General features: G+C 42.9%; 1 protein-coding gene across 7 annotated transcripts in view; it reads right to left on the bottom strand.

Annotated features, from left to right (window-relative positions):
- Positions 1-3560: 3560 nt before the first annotated feature.
- The window catches only part of enox2 (ecto-NOX disulfide-thiol exchanger 2), a 198870-nt gene continuing 187487 nt past the window's right edge, over positions 3561-14943 (bottom strand). For all 7 annotated transcript variants that reach the window (XM_073487201.1, XM_073487205.1, XM_073487204.1 and 4 more), the window contains 4 exons: positions 12182-12238; positions 11266-11371; positions 8701-8786; positions 3561-4387 (listed from right to left, as the gene is read on the bottom strand). In XM_073487201.1, coding sequence (XP_073343302.1) covers positions 4256-4387; positions 8701-8786; positions 11266-11371; positions 12182-12238 — 381 coding nt within the window. In that variant the 3' untranslated portion in view covers positions 3561-4255. The remainder of the gene's footprint in view (positions 4388-8700; positions 8787-11265; positions 11372-12181; positions 12239-14943) is intronic.

The raw sequence follows: 14943 nt of genomic DNA on the forward strand, positions 1-14943 counted from the left end.
CGGATGGTGCCAGCCATCCCCGCAGGCTTTCAGGTGTTTGCAGTATAACAAGAACTTAATGAAAATCCTACAACCACTTAACTGAAAACACCACATGGGGATGCTCAGCCAGCTCTGCTGCCAAACATAATAAATACTTTAAATCAGTGTTTAAGGACCAAAGTGGAGAGGATCTCGACTACTGCCAACCAAAACACTTCTTATGTCTAAAAATAAACTTTTCTCAACTAAGTTTCCTCTGTGTAGATAATTGCTGTCGGTGAGAAGCAATTCTTCTTTGGTAAAGGTCACTCGATTCATAACAGCATGAAGAGTGGCCATCGCTCATTAGGAGAGAGTTCCACTATCCCGTCTAACCTGGCATGAGCCTCACTGTGCTGGCATTTCGGATCAAACACGCTGATCAGGCCCACTGGTTCCCCGACTAATAGGCCAGAAAAAACAAGTCTGGCCCGAACAGCAGGAGGATCTTTGGCAATTTCTTACTGGTGAACGGTGTTAAACGGTGAAGCTTTTTGGAAGAATCCCATGAATACATTTCCCAAAGTACAGAGCAAGACTTGCCATCTAATGACTCCCTTCCACAACCTTCCTTTCACCTGTAGGGTCTGGGTATTTGATGTGGCAGAGCCTGCTTAGTGGGTGCAAATACCTTATGGGCATTCACTGCTGTGCTTTCCTACTTTGTATGAAGATCTATGTATAGGAGAGCGACAGTGAGATTGGGTAGAAACTGTGAGATGCATTTATGTGTCATACTCCACAGCTTAATATCCTGTGCCCAGACACCCTGGAGAGCAGTGTAAAGCAATTATTCCAACACTTGCCATTCATTCAGGCTCAAAGTGCATGCAATTCTCTGTGCATACCGAAACGCATGTAAACAAAAACATTGTACAAAACATGATTTGCTACCTGCCAAACTAATAATCCTCAAAGAAATAGAAATCTCTTTAGTTCTCGTTTTAATATTCCATAGTTTTCGGTTTCTAAGATGTCATTCCAAGTGCCTCAAGGCAGCTGTTTCTGGAGCTGTACTGCATCTCTGCTGCAGCCCTGGCACCCTGGAAACAGAGTACATTTTTGGAGCTTTTATGAATGCATAAATTAATGAGGACCATGGAGCTTTTATTGAGAAGGAAACCGGCATGACCATGTCCCCCCAGCGCTGTGGCCATACACCTTCTGTCAATGCAAATCATCCCCGGGTGCTGGCCCGCTGGCTACAAAAATGTAAAGCACGGTGTAGCTGCTGTTGTGCTCAATAGGAGGAGCTGTTGACTCACCACCTCAGGTCAATGAGCTTTTAAAGCAAGTTAAGATATGGGGTGATTTATCTGGTGACAACATGAACAGCACCACGCTTCTCTGTGGCCAAACTTTTCAAACCTGTTGGTCCATGACCAATGAGAACAAGCTTGGAAGTGATGCCACTTTCTGTTCATCTAAATCACTTTCTGGCGCGATTGTTTATCTTATTTTGGACCACATGCGCTGCAATACACAGCCAGCACCCTCACACCTGCTCACTCGAGGGAGGCCATAATCATAATTAAGTAGAGATGAGGGTGCCTTCAGGAAGCAACATGAGAGGAAAAGGTAATTAAGGGTATCTCAAGCATCATGATATCACCCAAAAGAACCTGCTTATCTCCTCACGTCCAATTACACCTATCATAAACGTGATGTGAGTTTGTATTGATGGATTTAGGAACTCGTTTTAAGAAATCCCTCCAGAATGACACTAATGCCCTTAAATTTAGAATTCAGGCGCAGTATTTGCCAAAGCTTAACATCACCAGATGCTCAAGGGCGTCTCTCCCAGAGACTTCACAAGGTGGGAGTCGTCCAACGGCGTCATCACTGCGGGTGGGGTGAATCACACCCTTGAATAGCTTTCTTTTGCATACACCTTGAATTGAATTAATGAGGAGGCTCCTCGCTGTGTCACAGCGATGAGAAGACAACAGTGAATGGAGAGCGGCATTCACCAGGGACTGCTGCTGGATTTAATTAGTCTGTGTTTACCTCCTTGTGTGATGCCCGAGAACCTGATGCACAATCACAAGCATGTTTGTGCGTGCACGCTCGCTCACACAAGCAGCTGTAAGAGAGATAAATTGTGTGTGCCTCCAGTCAAATCAGTGCGTAGGAATGGCAACTCAGTTGGGAGGAAACGCAAGACAGAAAGCAGCTTCTGAAAGAAAAGAATGCACCGCATTAGTGCTTTGTTTGTGTGAGAGAGAGCAAGAGAGCAACCTAACGAGTGAGAGAGGAGAGGCTGGTGCGAGGTGTGCCAGAGTCTGTTGTCGGGGATGTTCTGCTGAGATCAAGTCTTTCAGTATGGAGAGGAAGTGTAGTGATGCACAACTCGACACAGGCAACATCTCTCATGATCCAAAGTGCACTATCAGGTGGGCAGAAGCTGAAAAGTATAGATTTGCAGTTCCTCATCCTCATCATAACAAATAGCTAGAAAATGTCTCATAAGGAGAGAAAGGCAGGTCTGCTCTTTGCTCTCGAAACATTGCTATGACTACACATGCAAAAAAACAGCATTCACTCTCTTTCCTAATCACGTTTGACAGGAACCTACAAACTAAGTGGGCTGGAGGTTACATACAGTATTTAACATGCAAACAACTCCACTCCTACGACAGATAGTTTACTTTTCACCCATGAAACCTTCTTCCTTCTCAAACCAAAGCGGTTAATAATGTATCTGCGCACAAGGAAGGAAAGCCTTGTAGGAGCTCGTAGGCAAAACATACTCAGTCCCCATTATTAATTCAGGTACAAGGACTAGTATGCTGACAAGTGCATGAACGCTAATTTTTCAAACGCAATGCCTGTAGGAGATGGAGGGAGCCGATGAGAGCAAATCATGTGTAATAATAAACCTTTGTTTCTCAGAGCGACGGGGGAAGAGAGCACGCCGCCAAATAGCCCAGTGGAGGAGCATTAAGAATGCTTGACTGGGCTTTTGGGAGGAACCTTCAGTCCTGGCGGCAAGAGCTCTCTATCTGGCGAAGATGGAGAAGAAAACTCCCCTCTGTCGAGTGTTGTGTAACCGCTTAATATATGGATCCAGGCAAGTAGCACACACACAAATATTTTCTGTACGCCCCGGCAGCAGCAGCGGCAGCAGCAGCACACACCAACTGCCTCACCAATTAAACATCATTAACATGATCCCCTAGGTGTGTTTTCAAGTTAAGTTGTGATGCCGCTCAGCTATGTCTTTAGCCAGGCTGAGTGCCAGGCTTAATTAGCTTTTGAAAGACACAGATGCCCTTATGTAAGGTTCTAAAACAAGCCTCGAGTACAGCTACTGTAAGAACAAAAGGGTAGACATGAGAAAAAAATAGTGCCCTTCAAGCCAGAATGGGCAGAAACTTGAAAGTAGGCAACTTGTCCTGTGCAGGTGTGTGTGTGTCTCTCAGGCTCTAACAGTAAAGGTTGGCCTAGAAATGTTTGAACAGCTGCACAAGAATCACACACACAGTTATTTTACAACCAGCCTCTCTGAGCATCAGGCACATAAAAATAAACTCAACCTATATAGTTAAAACATCTTTTTATAATCAAAAATATCATCCAAGCATTTACAGTGTATTACAACAAATGAATCTATGCAACTGTTAACAGCCTTTACAGAAAATGAAGAAATATATCCATTTTTGATCTATGTTACAAACCAGGAACAGCAAAAAGAGAAGAGAGGGAGGCGGAAGGTTTTGGAGGTTTGAAGTGTTCAGTCAGACCCTGATAAGCCTCCTTGGGTAGCCCAGTAGTCCTGGCCCACACTAACACCATATTATGCCAACTGCAGGCTCCGAAAGCACAATGCCCTGCCCATGTGGGCGATAACTACATAATAATCCAGTGACTGTAGGAATCGGTGCGCTTCTGTGACTCCCAGAGAGTCATTATGTCTAAAAATATTTTGCAGACAATGAGACACTGAGAGTTCAAGCTCATGAAGACTGTCCAAGGTTTGGTGTCAACATTCCTGTAACCATAGAAATGCTGCTTCTTGACGTCTCTGCCACCTACACAGAGTCCCTGAAATCCTCGTGTAACATTCCTCCTTGATCCGTGCTCAGTCTTCCGAGTCCTTGTACAGTCAGGTACAGTCCACCATCTTTGATATTAGCGGGCTTTGTACTGTGTCTTTCACATCTCTACAGTGTCCCCGTGTTGCCTCGTCCTCTGCCTGTCGTCTCTTCCATGTCCCAGGAGTGTCACCGGCAGTCTATGTGTTCTTGATGCCCTGGAAGCCGCAGAAGTTCCAGCGTTTCTCCAGACTGGCTCCCACACCAGTCAGCTCCTGTCTGAAGGTGCAGGGCAGCCGAGACAGAAGAGCCTCCACCTCACTGGGGTTAATCTGCAGACACACACACATGAAACCAGGGTTAGAGGAAGACCAAATTAAAGGCCCACATATTGTACACCCAAAGGCATTTTAGATCCATCTCCAAGTTGCCATTTATCTGAGATTTTAGAATAAAAAACTCAAACTTGGCTTGTTTTTTGAGAGAGTCGACCTGAGGGTCCCGGGGCTATATTAAGACAGCAGGCAAATCTGATTTGTTTCTCAAATCAGATCTGAAAGACGGAGTGTCCACGCTGTTATTTCTAAGTGATAAGATCATATTTTTGTGTCCAGACATCACCTACATATCTGCAAGGATTGCTGAGCTAACAGCATTAGCGTCGGCCACTACGCACACTGGGGAGGCAGCTTTCCAACACAAAAGCATGAGAAATATAGATCCATCATCATCTTCCCCTCCAAACAATCATGTCAAGTCATGGAGAAGACAATTTATTTCAGCGTGACTGTCTACAGACTGTTGTTCTCCGTGTTGTCTTCCATACCGCTCTGCTAGCAGCAGCCAGGATTCTGCTCAGACGCTCTGGTTCACGTCCGTCTCTCTGGATTTGACGCCATCATTGTGTGTCTCCGTGTGAGTGACACAAAAGACTATTTGAAATCCGATATGAGCAGCCAGAGCATCCGGACTGAGAGGCAAAATCCAATTTGAATGGCATTTCAGACCACCTCCAGATGTGGTTTCGGTCTCATTTGCAAAAATCACATTTCATGTATTTTTTGCAGTCACGACATCCTAAAATCAATCTCGTTATGCCAAAAATACGGATCTGAGTTGGCATGTTGAACATACGGTAGCCTAAGTGTCTTATGCTTCAAGGCCAGCAGGTTTATTCTGAACTTCTGCCTTTAGCTTTTGTGCATAGAGCACAAGGAATAATCTACAAAACGTTCTCAACTGCAGCACTCACTACCCCTGGACGATTCAGGAAGATCTCAAAACAGTTTTTTACAATTCTTGTCAGTGAGTATTGTTCCTTTCAAACATTTTAACTCTGCATATTTTTGTGTATCCTGACATCTTTCCAAATGAGGGAAACCTTGATTTTTGAGGCTTAAATAAAAGTTTGGAAAGGTTTGAATGCTCTGTAGTTTGGAATCAGTGTGCAGCAGGTGTTACTCATTCCATTGACTTCCAAAAGCCTTACCTCCGCTCCTTTTTCATTTCTGAATAAACACTGTCTTTAGAGAAAACCGTCTGTGTTATTATGAAAAATCCTTAGTCATTATCTTTGCTGTTTAAATAGGGCACTTTTTACCAGCCCTTGACAACGAAGCAGTTAACTTTAGACATTGCTCATACATCCAAACTTTTACCTTTTACACTCTCACCCTCACACCTCCGCTGCAATCAGACAATCATAGTGTAAGTAAATTAAAAGCGAGGATGTGACGGCATTGCAGCCGCCTGAGTAATCTGGCAAACAGCACTCTGGTGGGTTGAGGATCATTAGTCAATTGAAATCCTGAGGTGATGCTGCCAAAATCCCTGCTGTAGACGACCTACAGTGTCTTGCATTAATAAGTACATTGTTTGAGCCCTGTGCTGATGTCAGGATGCATTAAGGTCTATCATGGAGATAGGACTGGTGTGTCATTGCAGACAATGGAGCTGTGTGTGTAGCCACTAGATAAGCAGAGACGATTGGGCTTGTTGTTGGGGAGTCTAGCCAGTGATATTGACAAAACTCTGTGGGCTGCTTGATGTGTGTAGTGGAGAGCCGATGTGGGAGCGACACACAGCTCGGGCGAATTCATGCGCACACAGACAGACAAGCGTGGGTGGACGCTCGCATACACGTACGCACACATGAACACGCAGAGACACCAGACAAAAAACCCAAAAGGCGCAGGAGAAGACAGTCACACTCTATTCTTTGCATGTGTGAGAATGAGTCAGGGTGGTGATGAGCATATTCAAAGAGATGCAACAGAGAACAGTAATTTCTTGGGGCAACAAACAAAGCTTTTGCAGATGGGAAATTAATTCTTCCAAATAATGAGTTAAGTTTGAAATCTGACATTTTTTGTTAAATGCCTCTTCTGTTTGGTCAGCGACTGCGACTGCAAAGGGAGTGGTGACAACGGGCGTTTTTTTCTGAAGGTCTTCTTTGGGCGGGGAGCAGAAATGGCCATTAATCTTAGTGTTACCTTTTGGAGGTGACATTGAAAGTTGACATTTTGAAAGCCTCGTGTAAGTGGCAGTGAAGAGCGATAATACGTCTGCAATGCCTCCACAAAAAGACGGGGATAAAATAGCTGTGCTTCGCCAGACAGAGTGGAAACTAAGGGTGTCTGAGGATTGAGGGTGGTGTTTGGCTCCAAGTGTCAGAGTGAAGGATCTAGTTTTAATATGTTCCGGCATCAAGGGAAATCACACTACTAGTCAGATATGGCCAGACATGCAGCTGAGAAAATTCCAGGTTAGGAAGGTGAGAGAAACTTTCTCCAAAACATTTTTTTAAGTAATCTGCATTCTGCTGCCAACCAAATGTACATACAGGTCTACTTTGTGTCTTTTCCTCAGTGAATGTTTCCTCTGCTGCATATTTCCTCTGCTGGCATTCGACAGCATTTTATAAAAATCCACTTTATATCAAATAATAATCCTTTGTCTAAATTTTGCTGAGAAGGCAGACACACTGCAGTTTTTAGTGGCGGTCAGGATCAATTAATAGCTGCCAGCTACAGTTCTTCACGAGCCACTGACTCCAAATACTGACGGGTCCCGATTCAGAACTTTACTTGATCAGATTAAAAAGTTGATATGATGTGAATCAAACTTTGAATTGGCAAACTTTTTGCTGTAACTCATCATTATAAAGTTTTTATTGAATGCACAATGTAATGGCTATAGAATAATGACATCATCTGTGTATAGATTGATTCCCTATAAACCTCACTTTCACTGCCACGGGGCGCACAATCTCCTGGAAAATGAAGGCTGACTGGTAGACTGGCACCATTTCTATCTGCTTTCACATCTCCATTATAGACAAAATGAATATATAAACTATCTTTAGTCCTGCGTTGTTGCAACTTGTTACTCTGAGGAAAACGGAAAGTGATCAGGTTGTCTTTATGACAGCGGTGCCAACAATGATACCACTTGGAAACGCCAGCGGGGAAAGTTGTCTCTTTCCACTTTAACTGGGAGATTCATAGGACCTGTCCACACGTACACAGGTATTTCTTACAGAAATATTTTTTGGCCTCTCATACACATGTTAATAGAGTTTTAGGTCGGACCTTTTGGAAACAATGATGCAAACACACACATTTATCAGTCTATGTAGCATCATTTGCAAGTGTGAACTCGGAGTATGTATTATGATATCGAAGAATTTGCGTTTGTACTTTGACAGAATGGATGTCATATTGTTTATATTTAGAAAGACAGGAACGGACATTGATAATACAATGATGGGTACTTTGCTGACAAACACCATTGTCCAGTAAGATTCTGTGAAGAGCAGTCACCTTTCCCTGAATCTTTCATAGTATTTTCTGTAGTTAAGCAACCGACCAAAGTATACAACCTGCTTCCTGTTTATGTTCATGTGCATGCCCAGTGTACGTGAATGGCCAGGGGAAATGTGTTTTACAGGTGTGTCACATAGACAGAGATTTTTTTCTGAAATGGTGGTAAAATGCTCGTCTGGAGGGAGATTAGTCTTTTTTAAATAAACGCTGTTTCTCAAAAAAATACCTGTGCATGTGTGGATGAGGCCTTAAACTAACAGAAGGTGAGCAAACATCTGCAGAGAGCACATTAACCTGAGAACAGACAAACCTTTCAATTTTAGTCATTAAAGAATTAACACTAATTATCCACAACTGACTCGTTTTAAGCAGCGACAATGACAGTTGGATAAAGAAAAAATGTTTTCGATTGCTCCTTGCTAATAAAAAATAATATTTAGAGATTAAAGGATTGATAAGAGCTTTGTTAGCGTTGGAACTAGAGATCTAAATCTCAATGAGCTCCTGATTGTTTAAAGGAACACTTTGACATTTTGTCAGAGAGTTTGAGGAGAATATCAATACAACTTTCCAAAATGTCAAACTATTCCCTTTAAGTGCTGCGGCAGCACCTCACAAAGTCTCCTACAAAAACATCAATGTTTATGGAAAGGGCTGTGAAAGCCTTGAGGAGCACTGCTGGCATTGAGGGGCTGTGTCTCAGCTACACAGCGGGACCCTGGCATACAACAAGTCCATATGTCAGCGCTGTAGGGGGGACTGACAGGGTCTGTATGGGTGCATGTAATCTACTCCACTGTGGAAGTTTTGAATCATGTTACCTTGGTGTCCAAACGCTGCAGGTAGGAACAGATGTACTCGATGCTGGCCCCGAACGGGTGGACGTGCAGGAACGTCGAAATGATCCCTGTGGTAGAAAAAACAAGTCATGCAAAGTTGTTAACATGTGTCACGATACCTCCAGTTTCTGTCACATGTCAAACACTGACAAACTGCCAGAGGACATACTCCTTTTCCTCTCCTCTAACACAAGCTTCGAGTGGCTTCTTCCACAGTCCCACTACTGTTAAGAGCCTCTTGTATATTGTGGCTCCAGATTAGAGGGAGTGCTTAATGACAGCTTTGATGCCGTTGTCTCCCATCAAAGCCACACACTCCCTCAGCTCAAACAAACCATCTGCTATCAGCTCACAGATAGGGCCAGGAGAGAGATAATCCTCCGCCTTACCTGCTCACTAACCACCAACAGAGCGCCGAGGGATCAACAGTTGAGACCAACACACACGCACGAGCCACAATAGCAACAATGCCGCACTCACTGGAGACCTTTAATAAGAAATTTATACTCCAAGACTTCATTTTTGCTACCTGCAGGACATCAGTCGATACTTGAACACAAACAATGAGCTAGCCTTGAGCTACTCCGCTGGCAATGAATAAGAGACTGACTGGGACACTAATGGTGCATTGAGCTACAACACCAAGTAGAAATTTGTGTTGATTCATTTGCATGAAATCGCCCACTTGAGTGGTTCTGCTGTCTGTGTTTATTTGCCTTAAAGAGCGAATGAACATGTCCTCAAGGCGTCTGCTGCAATAACATGCACCCACTCCATGTGTGTGCAGAGTCTCACTGTTGGAGCTCATCCTCAGACTCATTATCGATAAATATTTAAAAAGATGATCGTTTAACACTTTCAATCCTTAAAAAAATTTAAAAAAAACAAAAACATTCCTCTTATTTTATAGCACATTTCCTCCTTCAAGTCAGGAAAAATGCAAACTGTGACTATTTGCAAATAAAACGACACCTCAAAATGCATCAAACAGAGCAAATCTGTGTCTGTTCACCTCTCTTTAAGTATTTCTATAGCCTCTGTATCTGACCGATGTTCGCTTGAGTTTCTACAGCTTTCACACCTGCAACCAGTTTTCAAAAATACCATGTCCAGGCTAACCTGCTGAACTGCCCAAGGCAAAACTGAGCTGTGGGCTCCACCATTCTATGAATTTTGTAGTATCTTGGCCCTTTCAAATAATTATCAAGTATAGTACCTGCAGCCCCAGAAAACCTACCCATAACCCTATGCTGTCATGCTTCCTCATCTCAGGGTTGTTGTGTGTCAACTACTCAAAGGTTCTTGTTGTTAAAGGTCCTCAGTTATCCTCATTTTTACTGTTAATTGTATTACAAGAATTTAAAAAAAGTGTTTTCAGACAGACAGCGAGTGGCAGCCGCTGCCTCTGTTGTTTTGGATGTAAACACAGTGAAAGAGGCAGCGACAAGGACAGGGAACGCATCTGATGCTCTTGTGACTGTGCACAGCTCTTTGTTGCTGCTTTTGTAGTTCACGATAGTTCAACTTTTTCAACTTGCTGCCGCGGCTTGCTGTGTGACCATGGAAACCACAGCGAGGGAAAGAATACAGGAGATGATTTTACAAGAGTTCCCTGAATTATACACCCCTCCACCAGCAGAGAACACATGAGCGAAGAGGATATTGCTTCAGCTCCAAAGTCTGATTATCTGGCTTAAAAAATATGATGTTTATGATACTATTCATACTATTCACTATTCATTATGATCATCTCAGTTTGAGCCAGGGCCTGAGACTAATGGTGTTGTGCTGGGGACTACAGAAAATGTGTTTGGGCTGAACAGAGATCTTTCCTGGGAGGCATCTGGGACGAAAGAGACTTTTGCATTAACGTATGCTTAAACTATTGCTTGGCAAATGACACATTTTAATTTCAAAGTTACTATAGTTACTATCACTGGCGGGCTACTTAGCGAGAGAGCTACAAAAAGTCTGACGTGCCAATCTGAAAGGATGCAGTAAACTCACTCACTTGGACGGGGGCATTTCTTCCCTGATAATGCTACAGTGTGAACAACAAATCTGTGTGGAAATCAGGAGGAGAGCTAGTTAGCTGTTAAGTAGCCTGTGGACACCAGAGTCCTGTGTTGTGTTTGGCTAACAGAGCTAATAGCTTACAGCGGAGCTAAGCACACAGCAGGACTGAGTGTTTTTCTTCAAGTCCATAGTTTTTGTTCTGTGTACAAAACTTCACCTGACTTTCCATCGACTTAAGGCTGAGTAGATAATGACTATATTTTTTATTTTTTGGGTGAACCTATCCTTTAATATAGTTGCAGTTTATTTGAGTTTACAATAAATGTACTGAAGCAGTTCAGCTGAGTACAGGTACGAGGCAGATTACAGTCAGGTACAGTACGAGGTAAAAGTACTTTGAGGCTTATACTTTGAACTAATAACTCTGGATGATAACAAAGGTGAAAAAAGTCAGTCTGAAGCCCCAAATACAGCAAACATATAATTTTCAGTTTCAATGATATTGGCAATGTAAAATTCGTGTCAGCGTACCAACTAGCAGAGCCTCCCTCTCGGAGTGGATGGGACTTGGTGGACTTTTCTCCATCGGACCTTCCTTCTCTTGACTGCAGGACACCAATGCTGATACTGTGGCTTCCTACACACACACACACACACACACACACACACACACACACACACACAGTTACCTTAAATGAATCTGCCAACAGCCAGCTTGACTGTGGCTGATTGGAAGTAAACAAGCTTAAACCTAAGCTGATGGATGGCACACAATAAAAAGACAAACAGGAATATGAATGAACACATCAGAAAGTTTCACCACCAACACGTTAATATGGAGAGACAATGAGGATGAGGATAATGAGGCGAGGGCGAATTTTCAGCCAGCAGCTATATTACTGATAGAGGGATGAAATGCTTGTCACACACACACCGACACAAAAAAAGGAGATGATTGTGGGAAAACAAATGGAGGGAGAGAGGATGAGACTTGGAAGGAAAATGATCAAGCTGTTTGTTTCAAAACTCTGACAGGTGGCAGAAAAATGGCAGGGGAACAACAGAAGAGTTTTTGTCTGTTTGTTGTCCTACATAGTACTGTGTGTACCATTTTTCACTGGTGTGTGTGGGATGCCTGGTGGCCTTTTAATGTTTTTAATCTATCCAAAACACCCTGCAACTGTGTGGGCGTACAGACATACGCACATGTGCGAACCACTTTGACTTTATGGCTCCTTTATTTCCTAGCCCAGTTGTGTCTGTGTGATTTATTCAATGACAAATGCAGTCGCAGTGAATTGGACCGGCCTGTAATGATCTGTCATGTCACTGGAAGAGGTTAGAGAGGAAAGTCAAGGGAAGAAAGAATAAAGGATGAGAATGAGGACACAACACAATGTCTGGAGAGGAGTGGGGAGGGCTCAAACTTTTTTTTTTTCCCACTTACGCTGGTTTGGTTAGCGCTCTCCTCGCTGCCTCTGTCATCTTGCTTCGACATCTCCAGCTGCGGCACATTAGAAACATGTGAGGAGAAGCCACAGAGAAACAAGCTAAGCGCTAATTCAGACAGACGGGGGAGCGTGGTCGCGCACAGCATGGTGTGCAAAAACAGACAAACACAAGCATTGTTTATTTCTGGAATAATGCTCAGAAAGGGGCTGATTCTGAACGAACAAGGAACACAGAGACACTGAACACCGTATGGAAATAAGTCACTAGTTTTGAGTTGAGACAGCTATTGAATGTATAACAATGTTGTGAGCTGATTTCATGGGAATATATTAGTGCAGACATAATTGTTTTGACCAGTGGTTCTCAACACTTGTCTGTCCATGCACGCTCATACTCCGATATAAAGCGCTTGAATACTCCTTCAGCGAAGCCCTTTGCTCGCTCATCACCTCGGGAAAACACAGTGTCTGTTTGTTTGCCTCCATACAACTATCACTTAGCGTGGCTGAGCTGGGTGTTATCATTTAACATTCATTATCCATTTCACAGTTCAGCTCAATTGCTAAATAGTTTTCATACTCTTTCATTTGCAGCACCTACTGTTTAAGTGTTAAACGGAGTCGTGTCAATGGGAAACGGAGCCGTGCCTATAAATCAGTGGAGCTACTCCACAGTCTTTTAACATATGCCTGTGGAAACTGTACAAGTAGTTGGGAATCACTGAATTACACAATCAACATCACATTTATTGGCAGAAATTTTGATAACCAATTCACTGTTTATGTATTTATCACTGTTTATGTATCAAACAGCCTGGTTCCAGCTTCGGTTTTCTTGAAGAAATGGAGTATCTTTGGATTTGGAGGATTGGTTGGACAAAACAAGCAATTGGACGAGGACACAATGTGCTCTGGCAAACCACTCTATGATGGCATTTCACAGTTTTCTGACATTTTACAGACTCAATGATTGATTAAGACAATTGATTGATTATTGATTGTTTAGACAACTGAAGCTTTGAAGTTTGAAGGACATGGACCTTAACCAAATGAAAACCCACAGTGAGGTCACCCATTGGTTTGTGAGCTACTGTTACTGACAAGAGGGTGGAGCTGGGGAAGAACATCCTAATTGGATCTGACTGAGGACGCTGTGGTAACGACTTGGCAATCACAACATAGCCGTGTCCTAAAGCATACCCTGCTTTATTGTCTATTGGGACCATAATTTACAAAATGACCATCAGGCTGCGTTGAAGAGGACTTGAAACTAGCGATTCAGACCATGAGCTCATAAAGAAGGAAAGTCCCGCCCCATGGGACCTTTTTTGTTTCTATATTCCCGTTCGAATTGTGCCATGAAACATACATGATGTTTAAGTGAGAATTAGTTTGTTGTGAAGATAGTAAAAACACTGTTTTGCTCGTCCTGCTAAATATTTGTTTACAACACCAAAATGGCTGCCACCTCGGCAGTGTGACAGCTTGAGAATTTGTCTGAATGAGTTTGTTTCATATTAGGGGCTTATATATTGGAGAATATCTCAGCCTCTGATGCTTCTATTTGAACCGTTTTTCTTTTAACGTGTCTCTTGCAAGTCCCACCACTTCATAGACAGTGTTATATGGCCAGAGTTCTCCTTTAGCCACTAAGGAATCATGACGCAAAAATCATAATTGGCAGCACTAAAATGTATCCTGAAAGACATATGATAGAGTCCAAATAAGGTTAATAACCTCAACGACCTGCCCTGGTGTCAATCCAGTCGACAGCAGCTACAGTGAAGGAGAACTGATGGCATGAAGGGATCTCCTCAACATGACGAATCACCTCACAACAATGCGAATCTTCAGAGAAACCTACACCCAAAAATTGATTTCTCTTGCTCCTTTTAATGAGACTGCCTCTCATGATTCATGTTTTCCCACATGCAGGAATTGAATTAGCATATTTCCCAGGGCTCAGTTGCGTGGACACATTTCTAATCAAACTCATCACCATTAACGCTCTATTGACAACTCTGTCACTCCGGGTTGATCTGAAGGAAGAGACGTCTTAGCAAATTACTAATTCACCTCTGTGTTATATGAAACCTGCGGTCTGCTCTCAGAGCAAACGAACGACACAGGGAGCAGCTCCCCACGTGGATTGAGAGCCTCTCGTTTGTGTTATTATCCAATTTAATAGGCGATTGAACCCGAGGCTCGTTTTAATGACAGCCCTTCCTCTCATTATACAGAGCCAGAAGGAACATTAACAAACATTAGCAGTTGAATGCTGGGAATATGGGACAACACCTGAAACATTAGTAAACATGACATGTTGAACGGAGAAAAATGACCCTTGAAACTTGAAATTGTTTAATGAGATTGTAGATCACGGTGCACTGCATTTAGCGATGTACTCTAGCAGTGAAACAACTCGGCACTAATCAATATTAGATGGAGTTTTGTTGGGAAAAACATGCCTCAATGTAAGCAACACTTTCAATCAAATAACAAATGTGATGTTGGGATGGATGAATAATGGAGCAGGAGTGGCTCTAAATGATGATTTTGTATAACAGCTTCGAGACAGCACCAGAAGTTTACATTAGTGAAATGTCTTGTGCAGGTAAAAGCTATCTATATAAAAATGATTTCTCCGTTACTGCCTCTTGGTCAGTTCAAACAAAAAACATAAATGCTCCAGTGCAGATGTAACCCAAAGGACAAAATGTTCAGAAATGAGAGTGTGTGATTGGGTTGCTGGTGGTCA

The sequence above is a fragment of the Pagrus major genome, chromosome 18 (genome assembly GCF_040436345.1).
Source record: "Pagrus major chromosome 18, Pma_NU_1.0".
Lineage (NCBI taxonomy): Eukaryota > Metazoa > Chordata > Actinopteri > Spariformes > Sparidae > Pagrus > Pagrus major.